The sequence below is a fragment of the Gobio gobio genome (assembly GCF_949357685.1).
Source record: "Gobio gobio genome assembly, chromosome: 9".
Classification (NCBI taxonomy): Eukaryota; Metazoa; Chordata; class Actinopteri; order Cypriniformes; family Gobionidae; genus Gobio; species Gobio gobio.
This window is the reverse complement of record NC_137115.1, coordinates 29,987,112-30,010,992: the sequence shown is the minus strand read 5'-3', so window position 1 is coordinate 30,010,992 and position 23,881 is coordinate 29,987,112. Positions and strand designations below refer to the sequence as shown.

At 40.8% G+C, this 23,881-nt stretch overlaps 1 protein-coding gene across 1 annotated transcript; it reads right to left on the bottom strand.

Moving 5' to 3' along the window:
• Window positions 1-15,641: 15,641 nt before the first annotated feature.
• On the bottom strand, window positions 15,642-18,841 carry aqp11 (aquaporin 11). Its single transcript, XM_079824655.1, has 3 exons — window positions 18,119-18,841; window positions 16,907-17,023; window positions 15,642-16,604 (listed from the first exon to the last, which is right to left on the bottom strand). The coding sequence occupies exons 1-3, from the start codon at window positions 18,714-18,716 to the stop codon at window positions 16,501-16,503; spliced, it is 819 nt and encodes a 272-aa protein (XP_079680781.1). The 5' UTR covers window positions 18,717-18,841; the 3' UTR covers window positions 15,642-16,500.
• Window positions 18,842-23,881: the final 5,040 nt, after the last annotated feature.

Genomic DNA, 23,881 nt, shown 5'->3' with positions numbered 1-23,881 from the left:
TGCGCCTGTTGCATCCATGGTCTTAGTACACGATGTAACTATACACATCACAACTAGGGTTGGGAATCGTGAGAAATTTTCCGGTTCCGGTTCCGGTTCCGGTTCCGCCTAACGATTCCGGTTCCGATTCCGGTTCCATTAAAATTATTAAACAAATAGTGGTAAAGGAAAAAGGCACAATACGCAACTCAAACAATCCATTTTGTGTTTATTACTTGCTCTAAAATTTATTTACAGGTTGGCAATGTCAAAAAAGTCCTGTACTGTACATATATTACAGTATTAATTAAGCCATTCTTGCAACACATTTTTTTTCAAATGAACACCTCTGAAATTGTCTTATTATATTTTATCTCTCTGTCTCTGAATAAAACCAAGTTATAAATTATATTTATTAGTTATATTTATTAATTAGTTATATATTAATTTAATAGTAATTCAGTTATTCAGTGAACTTGTAAATAATAAATTGCAATTCAGCATTACAAAGGTAGCCTAATTGTGCCTAAACGCTTACTTAAACCATGGTGACTCAACGGTTGACAAATATATATATATATATATATATATATATATATATATATATATATATATATATATATATATATATATATATATATATATGCCTTTGACTATAAATCTGGTATTAGCCCTGAGGCACTCTCTGCTGTAGCAAATGTTTTGTCAAATTGCTAGTGCAGCCTCCTTTGCATGTTATTAACTTTTCACGTGTTACATTTTGCTTCATTATCATTCATTCTTTGGAAATGAATCCATACTTGTGACTTTCTCTTCGCTATGCTGGTGGTCAACGAGAAAATATCTGACGCAAAACCGTAAATGTGTAGCGCGAGGGCTTTCAGGCTGAACTGCGTTGCACTCCTGGAAGCGGCCAGTGTTGCCAACTCTCGCGAGACAAATAAGCAACCGCAGCTTCAAAAACAAGCCCAAAACAAGCCCAATATTATTATATTATTTATTATCATCAATATTATTTATAATAAATACATTTTTTATCAATAAATGAGCCTGCAACATATTAAACTGAAACCTCTCAGAGTTTGAAAAGCAAAAACAGATGTGATTTTACAAAAATCATCAAATTCCAATAAAGGATACACAATATCCTCCGATCAGCTGTGAACAGAAGAGGTTTGAAGAGTGAAGAGTGACATTGAGGCCAATTATGGTAACCCATAGTCGGAGTTAGTGCACACATGTTAGGGGCAGTAAGTAGTGAACGCACACTGCAAACCGTGAAAAAGACAAGCCCTGCATCTCATTGTGCACACACTATCTGCCCTAAATAGTACTGAAAATTACTAATGTCACACTATTTAGGATACAAGCACTAGAGCGCTGCAATATAGCCACATATTTAAAATAAATAAATTCGAACCATACCTATACCTACTGTTATTATTTGTAGATTTTTTTCTTCATATAATAGCCTGTAATTTTAAATACATTACAAAAATATTTTTTTAATTAAATTAGGTGCCTCTCCTCCCTCTTTCCTCTCCATCTCTGCTTGTGCTATTGTTTGTAAAAATGTATACGTCTATTTAAGTCTACTAACTATCATTACGTGCATTTATAACGTCACATGCCTGCACGTTGAACGCGATTTTTCTTCAATGAAGGGGAGAAGGAGGCGGGATATAAAAGGACGGATTACTACAGCACTTGTATCGTTGCACTGAATGCCTATTGAGAATGAGGAGATACGTCATGGTCGTGGGCGGAGTCTGGCCCGTACACCATTCCGGGATCCGACGCTATCGGTTGCCAGGGGTAACATTGTAAGAGCGAAACAGAGATCTGGGGCCTCATTTATAAAACTTTGCGTAGGATTTGCGTCAGAAGTGGCGTACGGATGAAACATAGGACGTGCGTACGCACAGAAATATTCGGATTTATAAAACCGTGCGCACGCACATCCTACGCAGTTTTCCCTTAATAAATCACAATCAATTCTAAATGTAGCGTAGCTTTTGCGGCTTCATGTCACGCCCATAGTTGCCTATAAATAGTCCGCGAAACGCCCACAAGTTATTATTCATCGATTGCGAAATCATGGCAAACACAGAGAGGAAATCATGGCAAACACATTTGCCACATTTGAAAACTAAAAAAACGTAACGTCACTCAATGTGAAGTAGAAGTTATCGTTGGCGAGGTGGAAAAGATGAGAAAAATGTTGTTTTGGAGGGCACAGTGTGGGCATTACTAATGCCAAAAAGGCACTTGAATGGCAAAAGGTTGCAGACGCCGTAAATGCTGTAGCCTCACAACCTCGGACCGTGGCCGAAATAAAAAAGAAATGGTCGTACATCAAAGTCGAGGCAAAAAAGCGTCTAGCGCTCCATCGCCTGAGTGTGTCCTCGTTTGCCAGCAAGTCCTCTTGCTGTCTGAAGATGCGTTCACTCCGACTCCTTCCATTTGCGACATCTTCTAAGAGCGCAAGATCAGCCATTGTGCGTCATTATGCATTGTGATGGGGCATTTTATTTCCATCCATTTAATTGCATCTGACAAGCTACAGATGTCGGTTATAATCTACGTGGAAATGGGAAATAGGCTTTAGTTCAGTGCAAATGGAAAGTCTTGCAGCTTTCTGAATGGTTGAGACACGTTATTTTATCAAAAATAAAACAAACTAAAGGCATATGCATGAATACCATGATTCCGTAGCAGATGAAGACATTTTTACTATGAAAACAACTTTCCCCAGTGGACAATGAATACATCAATCTATCTATTTATCTATATATCTCCCTAATTATCTATCTGTCTTGAATCTATAGCCTATCTGCTCCGCCAGACGGACACATGACGAGAATATCAGTTTTGCACATTATTTCGTTCTGTTTACCATATTATTTATGAGGATGAATTGCATAACATGCCAATATTATTGCAGAACATATTTCACTTTTCTTTTTGCAAATATGGGTTAATTTGCATCTGTTGTAATTTTCGTTTGATTTTGTTTGTTTTACACTGCAGATCGATCAAACGGGTGTTCGTGCCTATACGAACACCCGTTTGATCGATTAGGCCTACGTAAGACTTGCTTTGTGAAGTCTTCTTGTTATTTATGAGAGGCAGTATTGCCATTTCTTTTACACAACGGTCTACAGTTTCACACACTTTCACGTGTTTCTTCCATCTGCCGACGGTGTCGCCATTTCTCATTTCACCCGTTTTTGTGCGTACGCCTGGGTCAGAGCTTGCGTGAAGGACCGCACATTTTCCCGTCAAGTTTGCTTTTTATAAATACCAATTATTGCGTAGAGAGCGGCGTACGCCTTCTTTTGTGCGTACGCAACGTTTATAAATGAGGCCCCAGAGCAGGAAAGACGGCTCGAGGAATTATCATCGCGGCGTTTAAGCGGAGAAATTACGAGAAAACTTGAAATGGAGAAGAAGAGGTCTCGTACAGGGAGAAACTTACTACCAGCGCCAAGCTGAGGTATTTAGAGAAGCTGATATCAAAAACGTTGACCCATACGAGCTGCCACGGCAGAACTCTTTACCACCTTGCACTGAAATGTTTCTATAAATATATTTCCTGTGCATTCTGAATAATAAATATATCTCCCCACTATCCTGCAGCAGTCCAGTGCTCGTCATCCTTAGCAGTGTTTTTCTCTTACTGATCATATTTTGTACCTGTTGAGTTTATATTTTTAAATTAATTTGACTAAAAATTTAAATGATCGTTTGTGTGCGCTGGTGCTTTTATTCCAGCCTTCTTGAGTAGAATGAATGCTCGGTACGTGCTTTAAATGGATGTAATGTTAACCATGTTAAATATTGAATTAATCTTAAACAGTGATGCACAGTAGAGGAAAATGACAGTCAACTAGGCCTACCTTGAATATTAATTAAGCGTTTTGGGCATAAACATGTTTATAGCATACAGTAAAATGACCGACAATGAAAAATGACAGAATAGTGATCAACATGTTTAATACAAATAAATAAAGGTTCGTATTGATCAAGTGTCTCACACTTCAGCATCGCGCTCACTAGTTAAGACCATGACTGACACCCTGTGGTGAAATAATGGCGTACGTTTACCAGCCGCTGCTTTCTCAGATCGGCTTGGGTGGATTAAAACTTAATGTTCAGTTGAGTTTGGAAAACTATGTACATAGTAATCATCAGAATATCTCTTCTCCAGTCTCTGTCCGAATTCATTACCTGGCGGGCAGACCCCCAAAATGGCGGAAGGGGGGCGGGGCGCTGTGTCGTGACGACATCTCCTCATTCTCAATTAGCCCAGCAGTGAGAAGACCGTGTCAGTCAATGTATTGGACAAAACAGCGACCATAAATGTAAAGAAACGAAGTTGCTTATTATATTTTCCTAACAAGCAACCACATTTTTTAAAATAAGCCCAAAAAAACGCAACCCGCGACTCGTGATTTTTTAACGCGACTTGCCAAAAAAAGAAGCCCAAAGTCGCGTGTTATACGCGGACTTGGCAACTATGGAAGCGGCAGGAAACGTAATTAATATTCATGATGAGGTGAGCCAGGGTTGCCAGGTTTTCACAACAAAACCCGCACAATTGTACAATCGTTTCAACCCGCGGACATGAAACACAGCCCGCGGCAACAGTGAGTAGTATGAAGCTGCAGACTCGGAGCCTGCTGCATCTACAGTCCCGCACCCAGAGTCCCGCATTCTCAGGCCCCTCGTTTTTCGAGACAGCGCATTCTATCAAATTGGATCGTGTAAACAATGCAATTGCAATGTGAAGGATTTAGGCCGAAACGTGAGTATCATCAATTTTATTTAACACATTTATTTTTTAATCAAACCACTTTATAGCTCATCGACACCAACATGAATAGCTCATTTAATATTTGTAAAGATAGTTTTTTCCCGAAAATACTTTTTATAGCTTAGCAGACTTTTTGTAGACAAGCCATTGTAAAATCCGATTAAAATTAAGGTAGACCAATTAAATACACTGAGTGTGATTGATTAATATCAAAGAATGTCATCATTCATTATTTAATCAGATTTACAGTTTGACCTTTTTTTATTACCTTTTATCTTAAAACTATAAATTGAATTAATTAATGTCAAATGGAGTAATTTTTTACTTTATATAATTTATGTAGCCTACTTAAATGAGTAGCCTATACTTATAAAACTTACATATTAAAATTAATCCATGTTAATTAAACTGTGATATGAAGTTGTTGATATGAAGGATCCTGCAAATGGTGAAATAACTGTATCTGAATATATACATATGTGAATATATATATATATATATATATATATATATATATATATATATATATATATATATATATATATATATAATGAATATAAATATAAATGTATATAATATGAATATGAAATAATGTATATAAAATAACACTTTTTGTTTGCCCCACAGGATGTTCTCAATGGGAAACCAAAGTGGTTTCCCCCAAAGCCACCTGTGCCAGTCTACATGGACAATAAGCAACAGCAGACATTCTTTCTGAACTCCTCAAAGCTCTGCTGGATAAGTCTAAAACTCAACTGAACTTCACAGATGAAGTGGAGTTAATTTGTAGTTTTCTTTTCCTGAGGTGGGCCCAAACATGTTTGTCAATTGGATTGTTTCTATTATTGCCATATATGCAATGTTTTATATGTTAATTAATTAATTTATTTATATGGACAGGCCATCATTCATGGCCTATGTGAGATGCAGGCATTTTCCTGGCAGGAGCTGAGGAGGTGTTCCTCAGTGGCCTTACTTATAACCCTAGGTATGCTTGTAATTTGCATTTGCAAAAAATATATAATTTATTATTACACAATATTTTTGACAATGGCAATCATTTTAGTGAAGTCAAGGAATTTGACAGAGCGATTGCCAAACGAATGAAAAAACAGTCACCTAGCAGAAAGTAAAGTTATTATTTTACCTTATGTAATTGAAGATGTAAAGTAAAGTCACTAACAAAATTCTTTCTTACTTTTTTCTTTTCTTTGTCCTTTTTACAGCAACATGATGTTTAGGTGATCGTTAAATAAAGTACAGAATTGTTTATTATTGGTGTTTTGTCTATTCTTATTTGAGTTTTGAGCTTTGCATTGCATTCAAAATATTAAAAAAAAACGTTTTTGGCATGGTATATGTTAATTAGACCATTAGGTTGAACTGAAAGAAACATTGGAATTTGAAAAACATTGAGGCAATATAATAATCACACAATATTAATATTGATAATAAGATAGTTCAATCTGTAATTGTATCTCTTCCATCAGTAATTTTCTTTCGATTAGGCTAGCCTACCACACACAAAAAATAACTACTGGGTAATTTGTTAGTCAGAGAACACAGTGTGTTTTTTGGAACATGCACTGAGCAGGGAACGCAAATATGTTATTTTGTAATTATTTTGTGTTAATTTATGTGAAAAACTTTAAAAGAAGCGAGACCGTTATATTGCATCCGGAGTCTGAGAATGCGGGACTCTGTGTGCAGGTGTTATACGATCTTCCGAACAGCAGGAGGCGCTGTCTCGAAAAACGAGGGGCCTGAGAATGCGGGACTCTGGGTGCGGGACTGTAGATGCAGCAGGCTCCGAGTCTGCAGCTTCATAATGTTGGCAACAGTGGAAAACGGGAAAGCGGGAAAATCACGGAGTTGGCAACACTGGCTGTCACTCGCTATGAAAGGATACGCTTCCAGCGCTTCGCACACACATTGCACCAGAACCGTTTTCGGAACCGAAACTTAGGAATTTCGCGCGGTTCTGGTATTTTTCAAAAATCAGTTTCGGTTCTGCATAAGAACCGGTTCTCGGTTCCCAACCCTAATCACAACATGTAAATAGGAAAATGTTGGCGTTATTTTGTCACTTATTGAGCAGTAGGCTAGATGGAGCTGTTTACCTACAGTCTTTGTGCTAAGCTAGGCTAGCGGTGGGTGTGTCAGGCAGAGTTACGGCACGCACAGAGATGAGAATGGTATGGACTTATCTAACTCTGGGGGATACGGTGAATAAGCTAAAGTCCCAAAAAGTCAGCATGTTCCTTTAATAATGTGGAACAACCTCTTTAAGTAGGGTTTCCATTTACCTAAGTAGGCCTGGCAAACTATTTAACAAACCTGTCTGAGACCGATACCAGTTATCTAAAAAGATAAGGACAAACATCTGAGCTCAGTTTTTACTTGACCAAAACATGTTCAGAAAACGTTAAAAAAGTAACAGTAAAGTGATTGAATTGAGTTGGTTGGACATAACTATTTTACATCGATTCTTCCTCAGTCAGTTGTGTTGTCAACACATAAGGATTTTGCACAGATGAAAAAAATAAACCTTTAATGTTAATAACAGCTAAGTTGGTTGTGTGGAACCACTGTACATAATTGAGTTAGTTTAAAGTATAATCATTTGAGTGTGTTACAACCATATCTGTTCTCCCCCTATAGCATATCTGTTGCTTGATCTGTTGCCCTCTAAACAAACTCCTGATTTATTGTAAGAAACATCATTTTTGAGTGACACCACCTCATTGATGATTTACAAATGATGCTTTACACACCAACTGAAACGTCTTATGACTCGTTTAACAATCAATAGTTTTGAAAGCAAACAGTGCAAAAAAATATTATTCCCCTATGCTTTCACTATTCCTTAAACTCTCTCCCTATAGCTTTTACTATTGTAAACCATGTCTGAAACTTATTACCTGCACTTGTGTTTATTGCCTCTTTATGATGAATCGCTTGTATTTATCATTTGTAAGTCGCTTTGGATAAAAGTGTCTGCTAAATTAATAAATGTATATGTCTGTAATTAAAGCACCTCTTATAATCCCTCCACAAGTAAACAAATATGCTGTATACCTGCTTAATATACTTCCTCTAACTACAAATAGACTTCATTACTGTATTTCACACATAAAGAAATCTTAAAATGATTTGTACATGTAACGGGTATGTTCAGTTCTGTTTTGGTTTTCTTTTCACTCTGTGTTCATAATTAGTTCTCTTGGTTACTCATTCACCAGTTTGTTGCTGGTTAATCATTGATTGTTATTAGATTCTGTTCACCTGTTCATCTAGTTCCCTTTGTTCCTTGAATGTATTTATATCCCCGTATTTCAGTTCATTGTTGTTGGTTTTCATTAACGTTTGTTTAAGTCTGATTAAGTATTATTTTTCCTATAAAAATTATATCACCAATAAGTTATGACAACATGTTTTTACATTGCTTTAACTCATCAAAATAAGATAAGCAATTTTCAACTTTTTTTTAATAAGTTATACAAGATTCAACTAATCTTTTAAGTCAGTTTAATGTATTTAGGGTCCAGGCTCTGATGGTGTGAGGACCCTATTGTAAGTGCTCGGCCTATTATTATTATTATTCTCCGAAATTAATCGTAAACAAACTTGAAAACTCATGAAACTTTGCACACGTGTCAGAAGTGCTGAAAATCTACGTCTGATATGGGTTTCGGAATTAGGTGTGTCGAAATTATATATATATATTTATATAATTATATTATAGATCCACCTACAAAATTTCAATTAAGCGCCGTTTGTGCTACGTTTCACGTACAGGTATGAAATTCGGTAGACACATGTAACAGCCCGATACCTTCAAAAAAGTCCCAGGGAGCAAATCGGAAAACCGATTTAGAATTTTCTCTGCAAATTTTTTTGTACTTTAACCAACTCCGCCTAGAAATCAGATAAGCATCATATTTTGTCAGTCTAATCTAAAGCCCTTTGCGACGTTAAATTGCGGAGATCTTGGTGGCCTGACAAAGTTTGATGTTTTGCCATGAAAGAGCAATATGTTGTAACTCGGGCAATACAGTGTTCGATCTGCCCCAAACTTCACATGTTTGATAATAGTCCTGACCTGAAGACATCTACATGCAAATATTCAGTTAGTCATAGCACCACCTGCTGGCAACAGGAAAAGGCATGCTTTACACTGCAATTCACTCCCTGAAACACATTTAAATATGTCATGAAATACCAATTATGCTAGAAACACGTTAAATCATGCAACATTTGGCTAAGTGCTATGCGATTAACGCCACGAAACAGGAAGTTCTCTTTCAAGCATACGTTTCGGTGTCTCACTATGGGATACGCCCCTTCCGCGTATTCCTCAGAAGCCCTATTACATTACGCCAGCCCCAATTGGCTGGCAGACGTGACGTTGTGTCTGGGAGTGGCCTCCCCCTCCCTCAGTATAAAAGGGGCAGCACAACGTCACAACGACATTCAAAAACCTCTTCTCGCTTCACACCAGAAGCCTTGAAGCCTACCTTTTCAAAAGAACAAACTTCTGGACGAACCACTGGCCACCACGCCGTTTTTCGTCTGGCTCCTTCAATTTGCATTCCAGCCGATTGCAAGGATTGTTCGATACAACGATGGCCGCAGCAATGCAAACCATCCCGGCTAGTGAGGGAGATTCTGTGTGACTGTGTTCATGCGGGAACAAAATTTCATGCAAGGACACACACCAGGTCTGCTCTGCATGTCTCGGGCTGAAACATGCCCAATTGGCGATCGAGAACCCCGGCTCCTGTGAACACTGCGCACGCTTCACCATGAAGAGCCTTCGCCGCAGGCTAGCACGCCAAGCTAGCCTGTCAGGCCAAGATCCCCTCATGTCACCTAGCCCTGTTCCAGCTGCCACTCCGCAGGTAACCATTCCTGCAGTAGAGCTGCCCACCACGGCAGTTCTGTCCTGGAGTGAAGAGCTTGACGCGTGCGTCCCTCTGCCTGGTGTGCTCAGCACGGACGAGGATGAGGACGCGCTCGATTTCGAGGAAGGGGGACAATCCGATTATCTTCTCTCTGAGGAAGAGGAAGATTTCGAGGACTCCCCCTTCCTTCCCCCTGCGCACTCGGCACAACTCCTCGCCGCGGCGGGATCCACGGAAGAGGCGGGCGGGGCACCATCCTCTCCGCTTCTCAGTGTTGATCTGCAAGATGTGTGCAAACGCGCTGCAGATAAACTAAATATTCCGTGGCCGACCGTGGTAGCAGAGACTGCAAAGTCTCGCTATGAGGGCAAGAGGCTGCCGAGAGCGAAACGGGCAGCACGACAGCTCCTTCCAGTATTTCCAGAGCTGCTGGAGGAGGTTGCGGTGACATGGAAGGACAAACCATTCACAAGCAAGATGCCCGTGCAGGGAGGATCCGCTCTTGATGTGGAAGGGATGGAGAAGGATGGCCTTCTCCGAATGCCCCCCATGGAGCCACTAGTTGCCGCGCACTTACACCCAAAGCATACGGCGGCTGCAAATCCGACTTTACCATCCAAAGCGGACAGATTCCAGTCAAGCATGACGGAGCGCGCTTACAAAGCAGTCAATCTCTCTGTCAGTGCTCTGAACGCAATCTCTATGCTTACCGCATACCAAGCGGAGCTGCAGGATGAAGTGTCGACCATGCCAGGTCAGACACATTGGGAAGAGATCTGTGTCGTTACGGATCTCTCTCTACGTCTTCAGAGATGCGCGGTTCAAGCCGCGGGTAAGGCTATGGCCATGATGGTAATTCAGGAGAGAGGAAGATGGCTTAACTAGGCCAATCTCTCTGACAGGGAGAAAGAAGCCATCCTGGACGCACCGGTGGTTGCAGAGGGCATTTTTGGCTCAGCACTGTCACTGATGCAAAAAAGATGCGAGGAGAAGAAGAGGGATGATGAGGCTCTGCAACTCTGCATGCCTAGAAAGTCGCAGATTGCACCCCCTCCGCCACCTCGGCAGACCTTCGCACAGGCCGCGGACCCGCCCACCCCCCAGCTTTCGTTTTCCTAAACGGCAGAGACTGAACGTGAATGCAGCGGGTCAGGGCGGAGCACCGGAACAGAGAACTGCCTGGGCTAGAAAGAACTATCCGCCTGCAACAGCTCAGATGGTTCAGCCAGCTCCTCAACCTCATCCTCATGCCCATTATCAGGGAGCGAGGAGGAAGAAGAAGGCAGTTTGATGGGACCTCCCTCAGGGACGGGAGCCCACAGCCCCCCTGTTCGCTGGCTCCCGACCCTCAAAAGTTCAGTGTTCGACAAGGAACGAGTTCCGAAGTTCCCACTTCCAGATGTTCTGTGTGGAAAACAGAGCCCGGCTGGGCCAGGGGAAGCAGAGCGGTGAAAAGAACGAGAGACGGTGCAGTGGTGCACACCCACCCACTAGTCACAAGCACTTTCCATGTTCAAAACTCAATAAAGTTTTCACTGTACCCCCAAAACATGTTGAAAAACATAATGCCACAAAAAATGTTGCAAAACATACTAACAGAACACAATATTACATCTCCTCAGGGGGTTATCGCCCCCTTAGAGGTGACGAGACACTTAAACTCTGTCCAAACGCAAAGTGCCCACGCATGCGCACTACAGATCACAAACGCGTTCACGACTCAGCCACACGATGGCACCAGAACACTGCAAATAAACAAGTGGCGAGAATGCACACAGTCCCGCTGGGTATTGAGAACGATACAGTACGGGTACAGAATGCAATTTGTCACTTCTCCCCCGCAATTCAAAGGGATAGTTCATTCTCAGGTGTGGGGAGAATTAAAGCATGTTCTTCGGGAAGAAATTTCCTCTCTGTTGAACAAGAAGGCGATAAGAGTGGTCCCACCCGAGCAAAGCCAGTGGGTTTTACTCGAGATACTTTCTCGTTCCAAAGAAGGGAACTCGGGGTCTTTGTCCCATATTAGATCTGCGTGCACTGAACAAATACTTAAGAAAGTACAAGTTCAGAATGCTCACCCATTCTACACTCCTAAAAATAGTGCGCCAGGGCGATTGGTTTACGTCGATCGACCTGAAAGACGCGTAGTTTCACATAAAGACATACCCACCCCACAGGAAATTCCTGAGATTTGCCTTCCTTGGCGTGGCATACGAGTATCTGGTTCTCCCGTTTGGCCTGTCTCTCAGCCCAAGAGTATTTGTAAAGTGCACAGAAGCGGCCCTGACTCCGCTCAGGGAACAGGGTATTCGTCTCGCTACTTACATAGACGACTGGCTGGTAACAGCTCAGTCAGAGCAGGATGCGAGAGAACACACAGCTATGCTTCTGGAACACATACAGAAGCTGGGTTTACAACTAAACACAGAAAAGAGTGTTTTAATTCCCACGCAGTCCATAACATATCTGGGGCTGTCACTGGACTCTGTGACATTCAGAGCACGACTGTCGGAGGACAGGGTGGTAAAATTCACTCGGTGCCTGGCCGAATTTCAGAAGGGAAAAAGTGTCTCTTTCCGCACATGCCTCAGGCTATTGGGACTGATGGCCTCAGCCCTGATAGTCATTTCCTTAGGCAGACTGTTCATGAGAGAGTTTCAACGCTGGGTAGCGTCTCTGAGGCTGGATCCACTACGGCACTCCCGAAGGAGAGTGAGAGTGACGTCAGAGGCGGTATTGGCACTGCGTCAATGGAGACTCCCGACCTTTCTGGTTCAAGGGGTACCCATGGACGTGGTTCAAGCCAGGAAAGTCATAACAACGGACGCGTCGTTGTCAGGTTGGGGGGGCATCCACGAGGGCAGGATAGTGAATGGGAGATGGGGTCATCATCTGGCCGATCTTCATATAAACTATCTGGAAATGCTTGCCGTTTTTCTGACGTTGAAGCATTTCCTTCCCTTTCTGAAGGGACATCATGTCCTTGTGAGAACAGACAACACTACGGTTGTGGCTTACATAAATCGACAGGGGGGTCTCAGATCACTTCCCTTGCACATGTTAGCACGCAAACTGATCTTATGGGGCAATGTCAATCTTCTATCCCTGAGAGCGACGCACGTACAGGGTGTAATGAATCAGGGATCTGCTGTCCAGGGGCAATCCTCTATACGGGGAGTGGAGATTGAACAAGGAAGTGGTCGAACAGATTTGGAGCATATACGGCAGAGCGACAGTGGATCTGTTCGCGTCTCACGACAATGCTCAGTGTCCTCTGTTCTTCTCACTGAAGGCCCAGAGCGCGCCCCTGGGGATAGATGCGTTGGCGCACGAATGGCCTCGCACTCTCCTTTACGCGTTCCCACCGATAGCGTTAATATCCCCAACACTCTACAGAGTGAGGGCGGAAGGATTGAGGCTGATACTAATAGCTCCGAGGTGGCCAGGGAAACATTGGCTGGCGGAGATCATACATATGCTATACGACGATCCGTGGCCTCTCCCGTTGCGCAGAGATCTACTGTCTCAGGCAGAAGGGGAGATATTTCAACCTCATCCAGAACGCCTGGCACTATGGGCCTGGCCAGTGAGTGGTTCAATTTGAACACAACTGGTCTGTCTGACAGTGTTATCAGGACCATACAAAATGCTAGAGCCTCGTCTACTAGGTCTCTTTACGAGTGCAAATGGGGCGTGTTTGAACGTTGGTGCACGGCTAAACACGAAATTCCCTTTCAGTGTTCGGTGGCGGTCGTTCTATCATTTCTGCAGGATTTGATAGACCAAGGGAAAGCGTTTTCAACCATAAAAGTGTTTCTGGCCGCTATATCTGCCTGTCACATAGGTTTTGATAACAAAACTGTTGGGCAGCATCCTTTAGTATGCAGATTCATAAAGGGGGCACGCCGCGCGTTGCCAGTTTCAAAACCGCTTTCTCCTTCATGGGATTTGGCATTGGTGCTTGATGCTATTTCAATGTCCCCATTTGAACCGCTGGACAAGATTGATTTAAAAATATTGTCATTTAAGACAGCGCTGCTGTTAGCTTTGGCTTCAGCGAAGCGCGTAAGCGAGATCCATGCACTTTCGGTGCATTCAGCGTGTATGCAGTTCATGCATGGGGATGCAGGGGTAATTCTGAAACCTAATCCTGCATTCATGCCTAAAATAATTAATTCTATCATCCCTCTTGAGTTGAGAGCCTTCTCCCCACCGCCTTTTGCGTCATCAGAACAGCAAAAGTCAAATGCGCTGTGCCCAGTGCGCGCTTTACGCATTTACGTAGAAAGAACCAGAGGGTTCAGGGAGAATGACCAGCTGTTCGTGTCTTGGGCGAAACCAGGGACGGGGAAACCGATTACTAAACAGCGTTTATCGCACTGGATAGTGGAGGCTATTTCGTTGGCATATTCCAGCAAGGGTCTTGTGCCCCCGTCTGGTTTACGTGCACACTCAACGAGGGGAATGTCAACGTCGTGGGCTCTATTTAAAGGAGTCACGATACAGGATATTTGGTCCTCGCCGCATACATTTGCAAGATTCTACAAATTGGATGTTACAGCTCAAACGTTAGCACATGCAGTATTGAGCGTAGGAATGTGAGTCGTGAGTCATGACTTGTTCAGCCCTGAATATAGTTATGGTGGTTGGCAGGAGACTTCGAGGCAGGCTATCTGGCAATACGGGAGTTAGGATATCCCATAGTGAGACACCGAAACTTATGCTTGAAAGAGAACAATAGGTTACTTGCGTAACCCCGGTTCTCTGATAGCATTAAGTGAGGTGTCTCACCAGATCACCCTCCTTGCTGTGTGAAGCGAGGAAGAGGTGTGCTTGTTTTGAATGTTGTTGTGACGTTGTGCTGCCCCTTTTATACTGAGGGAGGGGGAGGCCACTCCCAGACACAACGTCACGTCTGCCAGCCAATTGGGGCTGGTGTAATGTAATAGGGCTTCTGAGGAATACGCAAAAGGGGCGTATCCCATAGTGAGACACCTCACTTAATGCTATCAGAGAACCGGGGTTACGCAAGTAACCTATTGTTGATGCAAGTCAAGCATACAATGTCTGATCTGCCCTAAACTTCACATGTTTGAAAAGAGTCCTGCCCTGAACACATCTACATTCCAATATTCATTTATAGTAATAGCACCATCAGCTAGCAACAGGAAGTGACGTGTTTAACACTGTGATGCTAGACTGGGTAAACCCAGCCTGATCTGTCGGCGATTTGATTTCGCCCTGCAGCTCAGTCTGGAAACCTGCACATTCATTTCTACAGCTTCTGTTACACTTTTGCGGGAACCAATCACAGACTTATCCACCTGGCCCGCTATTGGCGTCGTTGCCTGTTGATCACGCCTCTTGTGGTCTGATTGGTTGAAGGACTATCCAATTGCATATAGTCATTTCAATTATGCACGTTTATCACGCCTCTTGTGCAGTAGAAAATACATAGCAGACTCCCCAGACCAATGTTCAATCTTAAATTGAGCTTGGTCTGGTGATATCCAGACAACTGTGATGCACTACTAGCAACATACTAAAATATGCCATTGAGTACTTAACATGCTAGAAACATTTGCTAGCAACACTTAGATGAGTGCTAAAGCGTGCTATTATCGTCATGAAACAGGAAGTTGCTGTAACTCATGCATACAATGTTCAATCTGCCTCAAACTTCACAAGTTTGATAAGTTCTCTGGCCTGAAGACATCTACACACCAAAATCTAGTGTGGCGGGTGGCATGGGTGCGAGGGCCCTTTCATCGCTGCTTGCAGCTTTAATTGAAGTTGAAATGACTTAAACATCCAAGTTGATTGTACTTAAACATTTTGGATTGTGGAAACTATTTGAGTATTTGCCTCGAATTTGACAGCACATCAAAGTCCATCATGTCATCAATTTGCATTCATGTGTGAACGTCTTATGCAACCAACTTCTCACAATATTTAACTTTATTTGCTTGTCTTTTATTGCTTTGGCAGCTCTTAGTGGAACAAAAAGCCATTTCAACTTTGTTCAGCACATCTGAGTTCACAAAAGGGTCAAAGGCCGTTCATAAACTATTTCACAACAGCCCGTTTGACCTCTCAGGTTAAATCAGCACTGAGCCATGTGTTTTATGTAAAGTTTAATTAAAAACAGACTAATACATAGATTTTAGTACTGCTTCATTTAATTTCTTGTAACACAAGAAGTGTGTTATGCCATATTCACATTCTGCATTTGCTTGTAGACGTGGCACTCTTTCTGGTCTGGTTTACTTATTGTCTTAAGTTATTTTACCCAGGATAATCCAAAGGCACTGTAAAACTGTGCTTAAGATTACTAGTACTACTATAACATTTACCTATAACTAGGTAAGAATCATCGCTAGTAGAACAGAACACAAAATGGTCTCCCAACAGCGCTGTTAGGACACTTCACGTGTCTTATTCCAGGAATGTCCAGTTGTTAAGATAACAGTTTGTAATGGTCTCAAATGCTTCTCGGCACACAGGCCATGTGCTTTTTATGAATGTTGCTGTAAACCTGCAGCTATGTGTCTGTCATTCATTAAATAATCACTGTGCTTTATGAATTTGCATGTTGTCATTAAAACAGACATTTAAGATATTTTATAAACAGGTAAGACCCTTCTAATACGAAACCATTAAGGTCCCTTCAGTTTCATTATTACTTTGAGAGGAGCTGGAACATTACAGTATCGTAATGTACTACATATTCACAGTATATAACTACATATGCATGAGTAATTACTAATGACTCTATAAAACTCTTTTGAAAGCCGTCTTAATTCACTTCATCTTTTTCTTCTTGAGTCCATTAGAGTTCAGAATTGGGCTTTTTCCTGTAATGACTGGGATCACTTTGTCAAAAAGAAGCAGAGAGCCTGTCATACCTGTATTGACACAAGAGAGGAAAACCAGCATGAACCTCTGAAGATGCTGGTGAAATGCAGAGAACTGTAAATGTCTTGCAGTCAATAACAAATATTGAGTGAACATCCATGGGCTGTATCTGAGATATGTGTATGTTGTAGGTTTGGTTTGTGAGTATAACATGTACAAATTATTTGCAAACGTTCTGTTGTGTAGTTTTAGTTTTTCATGAGTATCATGCAAATATATTTTTCTTCGGGCACCAAAGACATTCTATTGTTTTGTCTTATTATTTGTGTTTAAGTGTTGTAATCATGCTCACCTAGTATTGGTCCCATCCAGTACACAAAACTGTACTCTACAAAAGTGTTTCCAGGACAGGGGAACTGTATTGAGAATGCCAGTGCTGGGTTGAACACAGCTCCGGTGAGACGTCCACCTTTACAAAACACAGTAGCATCCTGAACACAGTTGTACTGCAGTTAACAGTTTATGAATGTTACTGAAATATCACTAGACAAGATCTGCATGCTTTAAGAGATGATGATGATGATAGATAGATAGATAGATAGATAGATAGATAGATAGATAGATAGATAGATAGATAGATAGAAAGATAGATAGATAGATAGATAGATAGATAGATAGATAGATAGATAGATAGATAGATAGATAGATAGATAGATAGATAGATGATAGATAGATAGATAGATAGATAGATAGATAGATAGATAGATAGATAGATAGATAGATAGATAGATAGATAGATAGATAGATAGATAGATAGATTAGCAACTAAACCAAACCTAACCCTGTAGTAAGCACATGTAGTTAATTAATATTAATCAGTACTGGTATAATTAATAAATGTATAATTACACTGTAACAATGACACATTAAAATAAAGGGTTACACATTATTTTATTACACATTTAAGTACTGAGTAATATTAATTAACTACATGTAGGATTATGGTAGGATTAGGGGTTGGTTTAGGGTTAGTTATATAATTATGCATAATTTACTGTTATTACTACAGTAAGTACACATAACATATGTAACATGGACATTGTAAAATAGTTACCAAGTATTATTTTACAGTCCTGTTCCCCATGTACATACTATGTACTTATTATAGTAATTACAATAACTGGGTAATAACTAGGTACTAACCCTAAACCTAACCTTAACCCATGTTGTTACTCAGGAGGCTACTTCCTTAGCTAAGTAAATGTACTGTAAAATAAAGTGTGACAGACAGACAGACAGGATAGATAGATAGATAGATTAGATAGATAGATAGATAGATAGATAGATAGATAGATAGATAGATAGATAGATAGATAGATAGATAGATAGATAGATAGATAGATAGATAGATAGATAGATGCAATAGTTGACTTTGATTTGACAGCCAATTAAAACACTTGAACGGCTCATAAAGTTGCCTACTGGTGGTACTATGGTCCTGACCTGAACAATTATAATATTTGTACCATGGTACCACCGTGGAACTCTGGATTAGTGCACACACCCGCATAGACTAAGGTGGTGATGACAGCAGCTATTGCATGAACGCGATATTTCTCCTCCACTTTGTTCACGTTAGATATCGCAGCGTGCATCACAAACGCGCAGCTCAGCTCCACCGCGGCGGCCTGCAGCAGAGGGGCATTAATGGGGCTGTTCGTGCATTTAAAGGCCATCAGTGTGTGCTGTGCATGCAGGTCAGAGAGCGCCAGTGACCATAGGCGAGGCATCACGAGCCGTGCCACCAGCGCAGCGATCAGCTGGCATGAGATCTGTGCCAATGCGCATCTGCGCGTGAGAGTCCCGCGGCAGAGCTGCTCCAGAGAGCCGGTGGGGTTACAGATCGCACCGTGGAATGAAAGCATGTGGATCACCGAGATGAAGTACGTGAGGGTCAGTCCGATCCGCGGCTCCAGTCTGCCCACCTCCGCGAGCAGCTTTAACTCGTGCGTGCACGCGCACAACTGAAAAGTGGAAATTAACTCCAGCACATAGATGATCCAGTTACGATTTGGGAATAGATATGAAGCTGTCCTTCTCGCCAGCTCGCTAAAAACTACAATTCCCCCCAGTAAGGACAGAGAGACGGTGAGATCGGCCATCTCTGCCAGCTCCGTTCTGCCTCGCTACGAATAATAATCGAGCAAAACTCTAATCCAGACAGGCAACTTTAGTTTAGAGCTGTTCCGCCTTTGCGCCATTTACTCCGCCCACTACAACTCAATCTGTGCAGTTAAACCTTATTCATATTCATGATCCAACCTTTAACAGCGAGTCATATTTCGTCAGCTGACTAGCGCCCACGTCTGTCCTTCAGCCAATCAGGTAGTATAACGTCTTGTTACGTAAAAATATTGATTGAGTCAAACCTTTACTTTAGGATTTGTAAAGAACGCCATCCTGTTTTGCCAGAGATCACCAGAATAAACATTTATCTGCAAGATTAATAAATCTGACCAGAAATGAACAAATATCACAGCAAGAAATTAGATAGTAGCCTACTTTTGAGATGGACTTCAATATATAATATAATATAAATGTGAAATATATAATATAAAAATGTATAATCAGGCAACATATGTTTATTAGATTTAAATAGAATTTAAAAAATTAGTGCTAGAAGTGGGTGCTGCGGACATAGTTTTGGTATGAATATTGAAGTGTGAATTTAACCGGTTCTCAGGGCATGTTCCCTCGAGTGGTTTATTTAGTTTATTTAGTTATTTTTGCAAAAAGGTCTGGTATCATGCACACATTCAAAGTTGGTTGTAATAGCCTAGTTGACAATCACTTGTTCACAACGTGCCATGGGAAGTCAAACTATCTTTACTTGAAATTCTTATACTGAAAATGTTAGTTTCCTGCCAGCTCTTGAAATATCTGAACGCCAGGGTGCTTGCCTTAATCGGAGTGCCTGTAAAAAAATATGGATGTAGTGTCCGTGACGTCACCCATAAGATTCTGAAGAGCAGTTTTGAAGCGTAAAGTAGGGTCGAGCTGGCCGTTGCCTAGCCTAGAAATCTAGACGCACCCTAGCGGCAGAAAATTCATTTTGCTGCGAGTGTAGTCTAGCAACTCTCGGTAGACCTCAGAGCTGGAAAAACCAAACTCTGGTCAGGCCAATCACATCGTGTATAGAGTCGGTGGGCGGGCTTAACATAATGACGGAGCGGAGTTGCGGAGGTTCTGCATGCTACAGGTAAACAAAGAAGCTGAAGATCAGCGTCTTTCAAATCGGTTTTGGCCGCCACTCTGGAAGACTTGGAGTTAAGCTTTTCTTTGAGGAAAGAACAAGTACGGCACTGAAGTCATTCGTAAGAAAGGAAGATGTTTTAATCTATCAACTAACGTTAGCTCCGCGTCGGTTGGTTGTGGCGCTATCCAATTACGTGCAGAGGGAATTTGACAGACAACCGTTTATACCGCCCCTCGGATTGAGCCCTGTCAATGGTGAGTTTCCAGACCCAACATCTTGATGTGGGTCTGGCTTGTCAGGCTAGCCGTTGCCATCTTGCCACTCCTGAATAACAAAAAATGGGCAAAGAGGCGAGACGTGGGCGGAGCTGAGGTGACGTGATGACTAACAGACAGCAGACAAACAGCAATCCACCTGTCACTCAAAGTGGCCACACCCTTAATTATGCAGAACTTTAAGGCTTTATATAATGTAAACGAATGAGTTATAAAAAAAATCACCCCCCTCACAGTTGTCATGAAAGGCAAAATCAACTATATAGACCAAAATCACAATTTGTATCAGGCTGTAAACATGTTTTTTTCTGCTGTAAAGTTGGCCATTTTAACATGGGGCTCAATGAGATTCTGCTCCCTTTTGGAGCCCGTCCCTAGCGGCCAGTCGATGAATTGCAGTTTAAGTCACTTCCGTATTGACTTCAAGAGAAACTGGGGGAGGTTGCCGCTTGGTCTATTCACACCAAGTGCAAATAGCGTGCCTTGTTGGCAAGTGCTATTTGCACTAGCTCTGCCTAATAATGCTTTGTTGGGCCAAACAAGTTTTAAAAAACTGCTCATGTTTAAATGTTTTCAGTGGCGCAATCAGTAAAGTGTACGACTTTGAGATCTTGGTTTTAACGTGATCGACCCAGGTTCGAATCCACCTTTTGCAGAGCTTGCTCTTATCCCTTTTCTCATCACAAATCACATCGGAAAGGCATTTACTTGCAATAAAAATTAAGAAAATGTTCTAAATGTGGAAATAAAGTGCCTAACGAAATGTTTAATTATAATAAAAGCATTTATTGGGTAAGGATAGGGGTAGGTGTAGGGAGGGCTTTTATTGTCCCATTAAGGCTGCATCCATTTACTAATTTTAATAAATATAATCATTTACACTCTATGTTATTATTGCATCCAGTTAATTTACAACAATACTGAGGTGCAAATAGTATGTATCTGTCAAAATAAAGTATAAATTGCACGTAATTACTACTTACACATATTGCAAAGAACTGCTACTTTTATATGGTGTAAATAGAATATATCATTATTTCACTTAGTAAATAGCATCTACAGTTATTTGCACTTGGTGTAAATAGCATCTATCGCTATTTGCACTAAGTGTATATAGCATCTATTGCTATTTGTGCAAATAGCCTTTCTTAATAGCCTAGGCCTGTCATTATTAGCAGAACACATTTTACACATGGGGAAAACCAATGGTTTAGTCAATAATTCAAAGAAGGTCCTGACTTTAAAGCTCATGATTCTAACTTGTACTTGGCCTTAAAAGTAAAATATAGTTCTTGTAATTGTTTAACTATAGCATTTACAATAAGGATATAAGGCCATTGATGGCTCCTCATTACGATGCTTAGGCCAATGTTTACCTTTTTCTTTCTTTATCTATAAAGCATTTGTTATGAAAAATAGCAACCTACACATTTAAAAACGAACATGCCACAGTGACAATTGTAATCTATATATTGTAATGGAATATATTCCATTATTACAATTCACCCTTCGCCGCAAGTTTAATTGATAGGCGATCTGACCAATCACATCGCTGAATCTGCCATTTTGTCCGACAAAGCAGTCAGGAGAGTAGTAGATTAACGTCGATGGACTTGAATTTGGAAAAACTGACGTCTTTCCATGGTTGAAACAACATTTCTTTTAGTGTTCATTCGTGTTTATTTCGTACTTATCAATAAACTACAAGGAAGAGATAATCGGATAAACTGAGGCGCTACAGCGATCACGACATATTAAAGAGACACAAAACGGTATTTATTGTTTAAAAAAATTTTTTTTTAAAAGACAATTTCAAAATGTAGACTTTGTTTCATATCAAAAGTAACTTGCTCTGTCCTGTCTGCTGGCGTGTTGTCAGTGTCATCTTTGCTCCGCAATGTATTTTCTCTACGTGAGAACATGTGTGTGGCGTGAGAGCGCCATGGCTTGTCGGACATAGCAACAGTAACTAAAGGGGGCGGGTCTTTGCGAACGGTCAATTCCATTGGGAAACAGATAATCTATTATAAACTCTACAATTTAGTCAAAATTTACCACGATAAGAACGCGATAAATTCTAGTAAAAGTGGTCATAGTTTAAAAAGCTTTGTGAGTCAAGTCACTGTGACAATAATATAATTAATATAATATAATAATTATAGTATAATATATTATAATATAAAAAATATATAGGTTAATCAGGCAACATACGTTTATTGTCAACAGCTGACCCGCTCCATTCCCCATGCCTGTCTCCTCAGCACTACACTTCCCATCATCCTCTCTGGCTCACACCTGCTCACACTCCCCAATCACCGCACCTGCAAGCTATTGCCCTCGTTATCTCACTCACTATATTAAGCAGTTACTTCCTCCACCACAGTAGCTCACAACGCTTGTTTGCCTAAACCTGCAGACCTGTTTTGAAATGACATGTGTTGCGTCCTTCTCTGTGACAGAAGACCAGGGCCCGTTTATCAAGCTTCTCAAAGTGCCATTTTAGTCTTAAGTGCTGAGAATTCATGACATTTACTCCTACTTTCAAACTTAAGTATAAAAGCAAGTCATCAAATTTCTTAAAGCTAAGAATCACTCTTACTCTCCCATTTATTTAAGACAGCTCGAGGGGTCTCTCAAGTGGTTAGGAGTTGCCAGTAGGGGCTTGTGATGGTGCTGAGGAGACGTGCGCAAATCTTTCAGGAGAGGAACGAAAAATGTTTTTGAAATATTTGACGACGAGTGGTTAATCAAATGGTATCGTTTGGACTGAGCAAGCATCGTCTTTTTCAGCACTGGTTAATGTTGCCATTTATTTAAAAAAATTCCGCTGCTTGAACAATTCAACAAGCAGTAGCGCTTCTTCCTCCCACCAATTCATAAAATATAGCCTATATATAGGTCAGCTAACAGCACAGCAGTTTAAAATGTGTGAGACATGGTGGAAAACTTGTTTATCTTTAATTTCCAGTATGAGTATCTCATAAAAATTCTTTATTGTGTGTTGAATGCAAACTCCCCTTAATTCCACCATTCAATGTGAATTTATCTGAGAATATTCTTTAAATCAAGAAATCTAGTCAGTGATTGGTTCATGCCTATGCACTCAAAAAAATATTTTGGTCTTAATATAAGTTTTATGTATTTGAATTACATTACAATTTTCCATCCATTTGGACTACATAGTTTTAACATAAACAAACAAATAAACTTAATGTGATTCATATTTGTCAGTCAAACGTAAATGAAATAGGTAAGGTTTATGTAATGGTACACAGAAAAATGCCCATGATAAATTAACACAGCCTAGTGCACACTACTGAGATAAAGTACCATTGAAGCAGTGTTCAAGTTAATGAGATAATTGAGTGATGATTGAGAATTAATGATGATAATGAGCAGAATCACTGACGGAAAGAGAAACAACTGACTTCAGCCACAGCCTTAGATGAAATCAACTGAAGATAAAATAAGACATTAAGTCTCTGAAGATATCAGTAGATGAGGATTAAACAACTTCACAAACAGCATTATCAGCTTCACGCATTACTAACCAGACTGACTTTATTTCTGTAATTTCTGTTTCAATGAAAATAATAGTTTCATAGTATGGATTATATAAAACTTATATTTAGACCAAAATATTTTTTTGAGTGTGGCATCATCCAAATATCCTGTTTGTGGCACAGCAAAGTGTCGTAAATCATCTCTAAGACTGACACCTAAGATTTAGTCCTACACTTCACTTTAGGTATGACTGAGATGCTTGATAACTAACTTTTATGCAGAGCTTTGAGCC

What these genes read in the sequence shown, in the direction of transcription:
- aqp11 (XM_079824655.1), bottom strand. Translation starts at nt 18,716, where the DNA reads ATGGCCGATCTCACCGTCTCTCTGTCCTTACTGGGGGGAATTGTAGTT. An exon ending in CACCACCTTAGTCTATGCGG is followed by an intron (nt 17,024 to 18,118) that starts GTGTGTGCACTA and finishes TGTTTTGTAAAG; the next exon opens with GTGGACGTCTCACCGGAGCT. An exon ending in CTGGATGGGACCAATACTAG is followed by an intron (nt 16,605 to 16,906) that starts GTGAGCATGATT and finishes GTGTCAATACAG; the next exon opens with GTATGACAGGCTCTCTGCTT.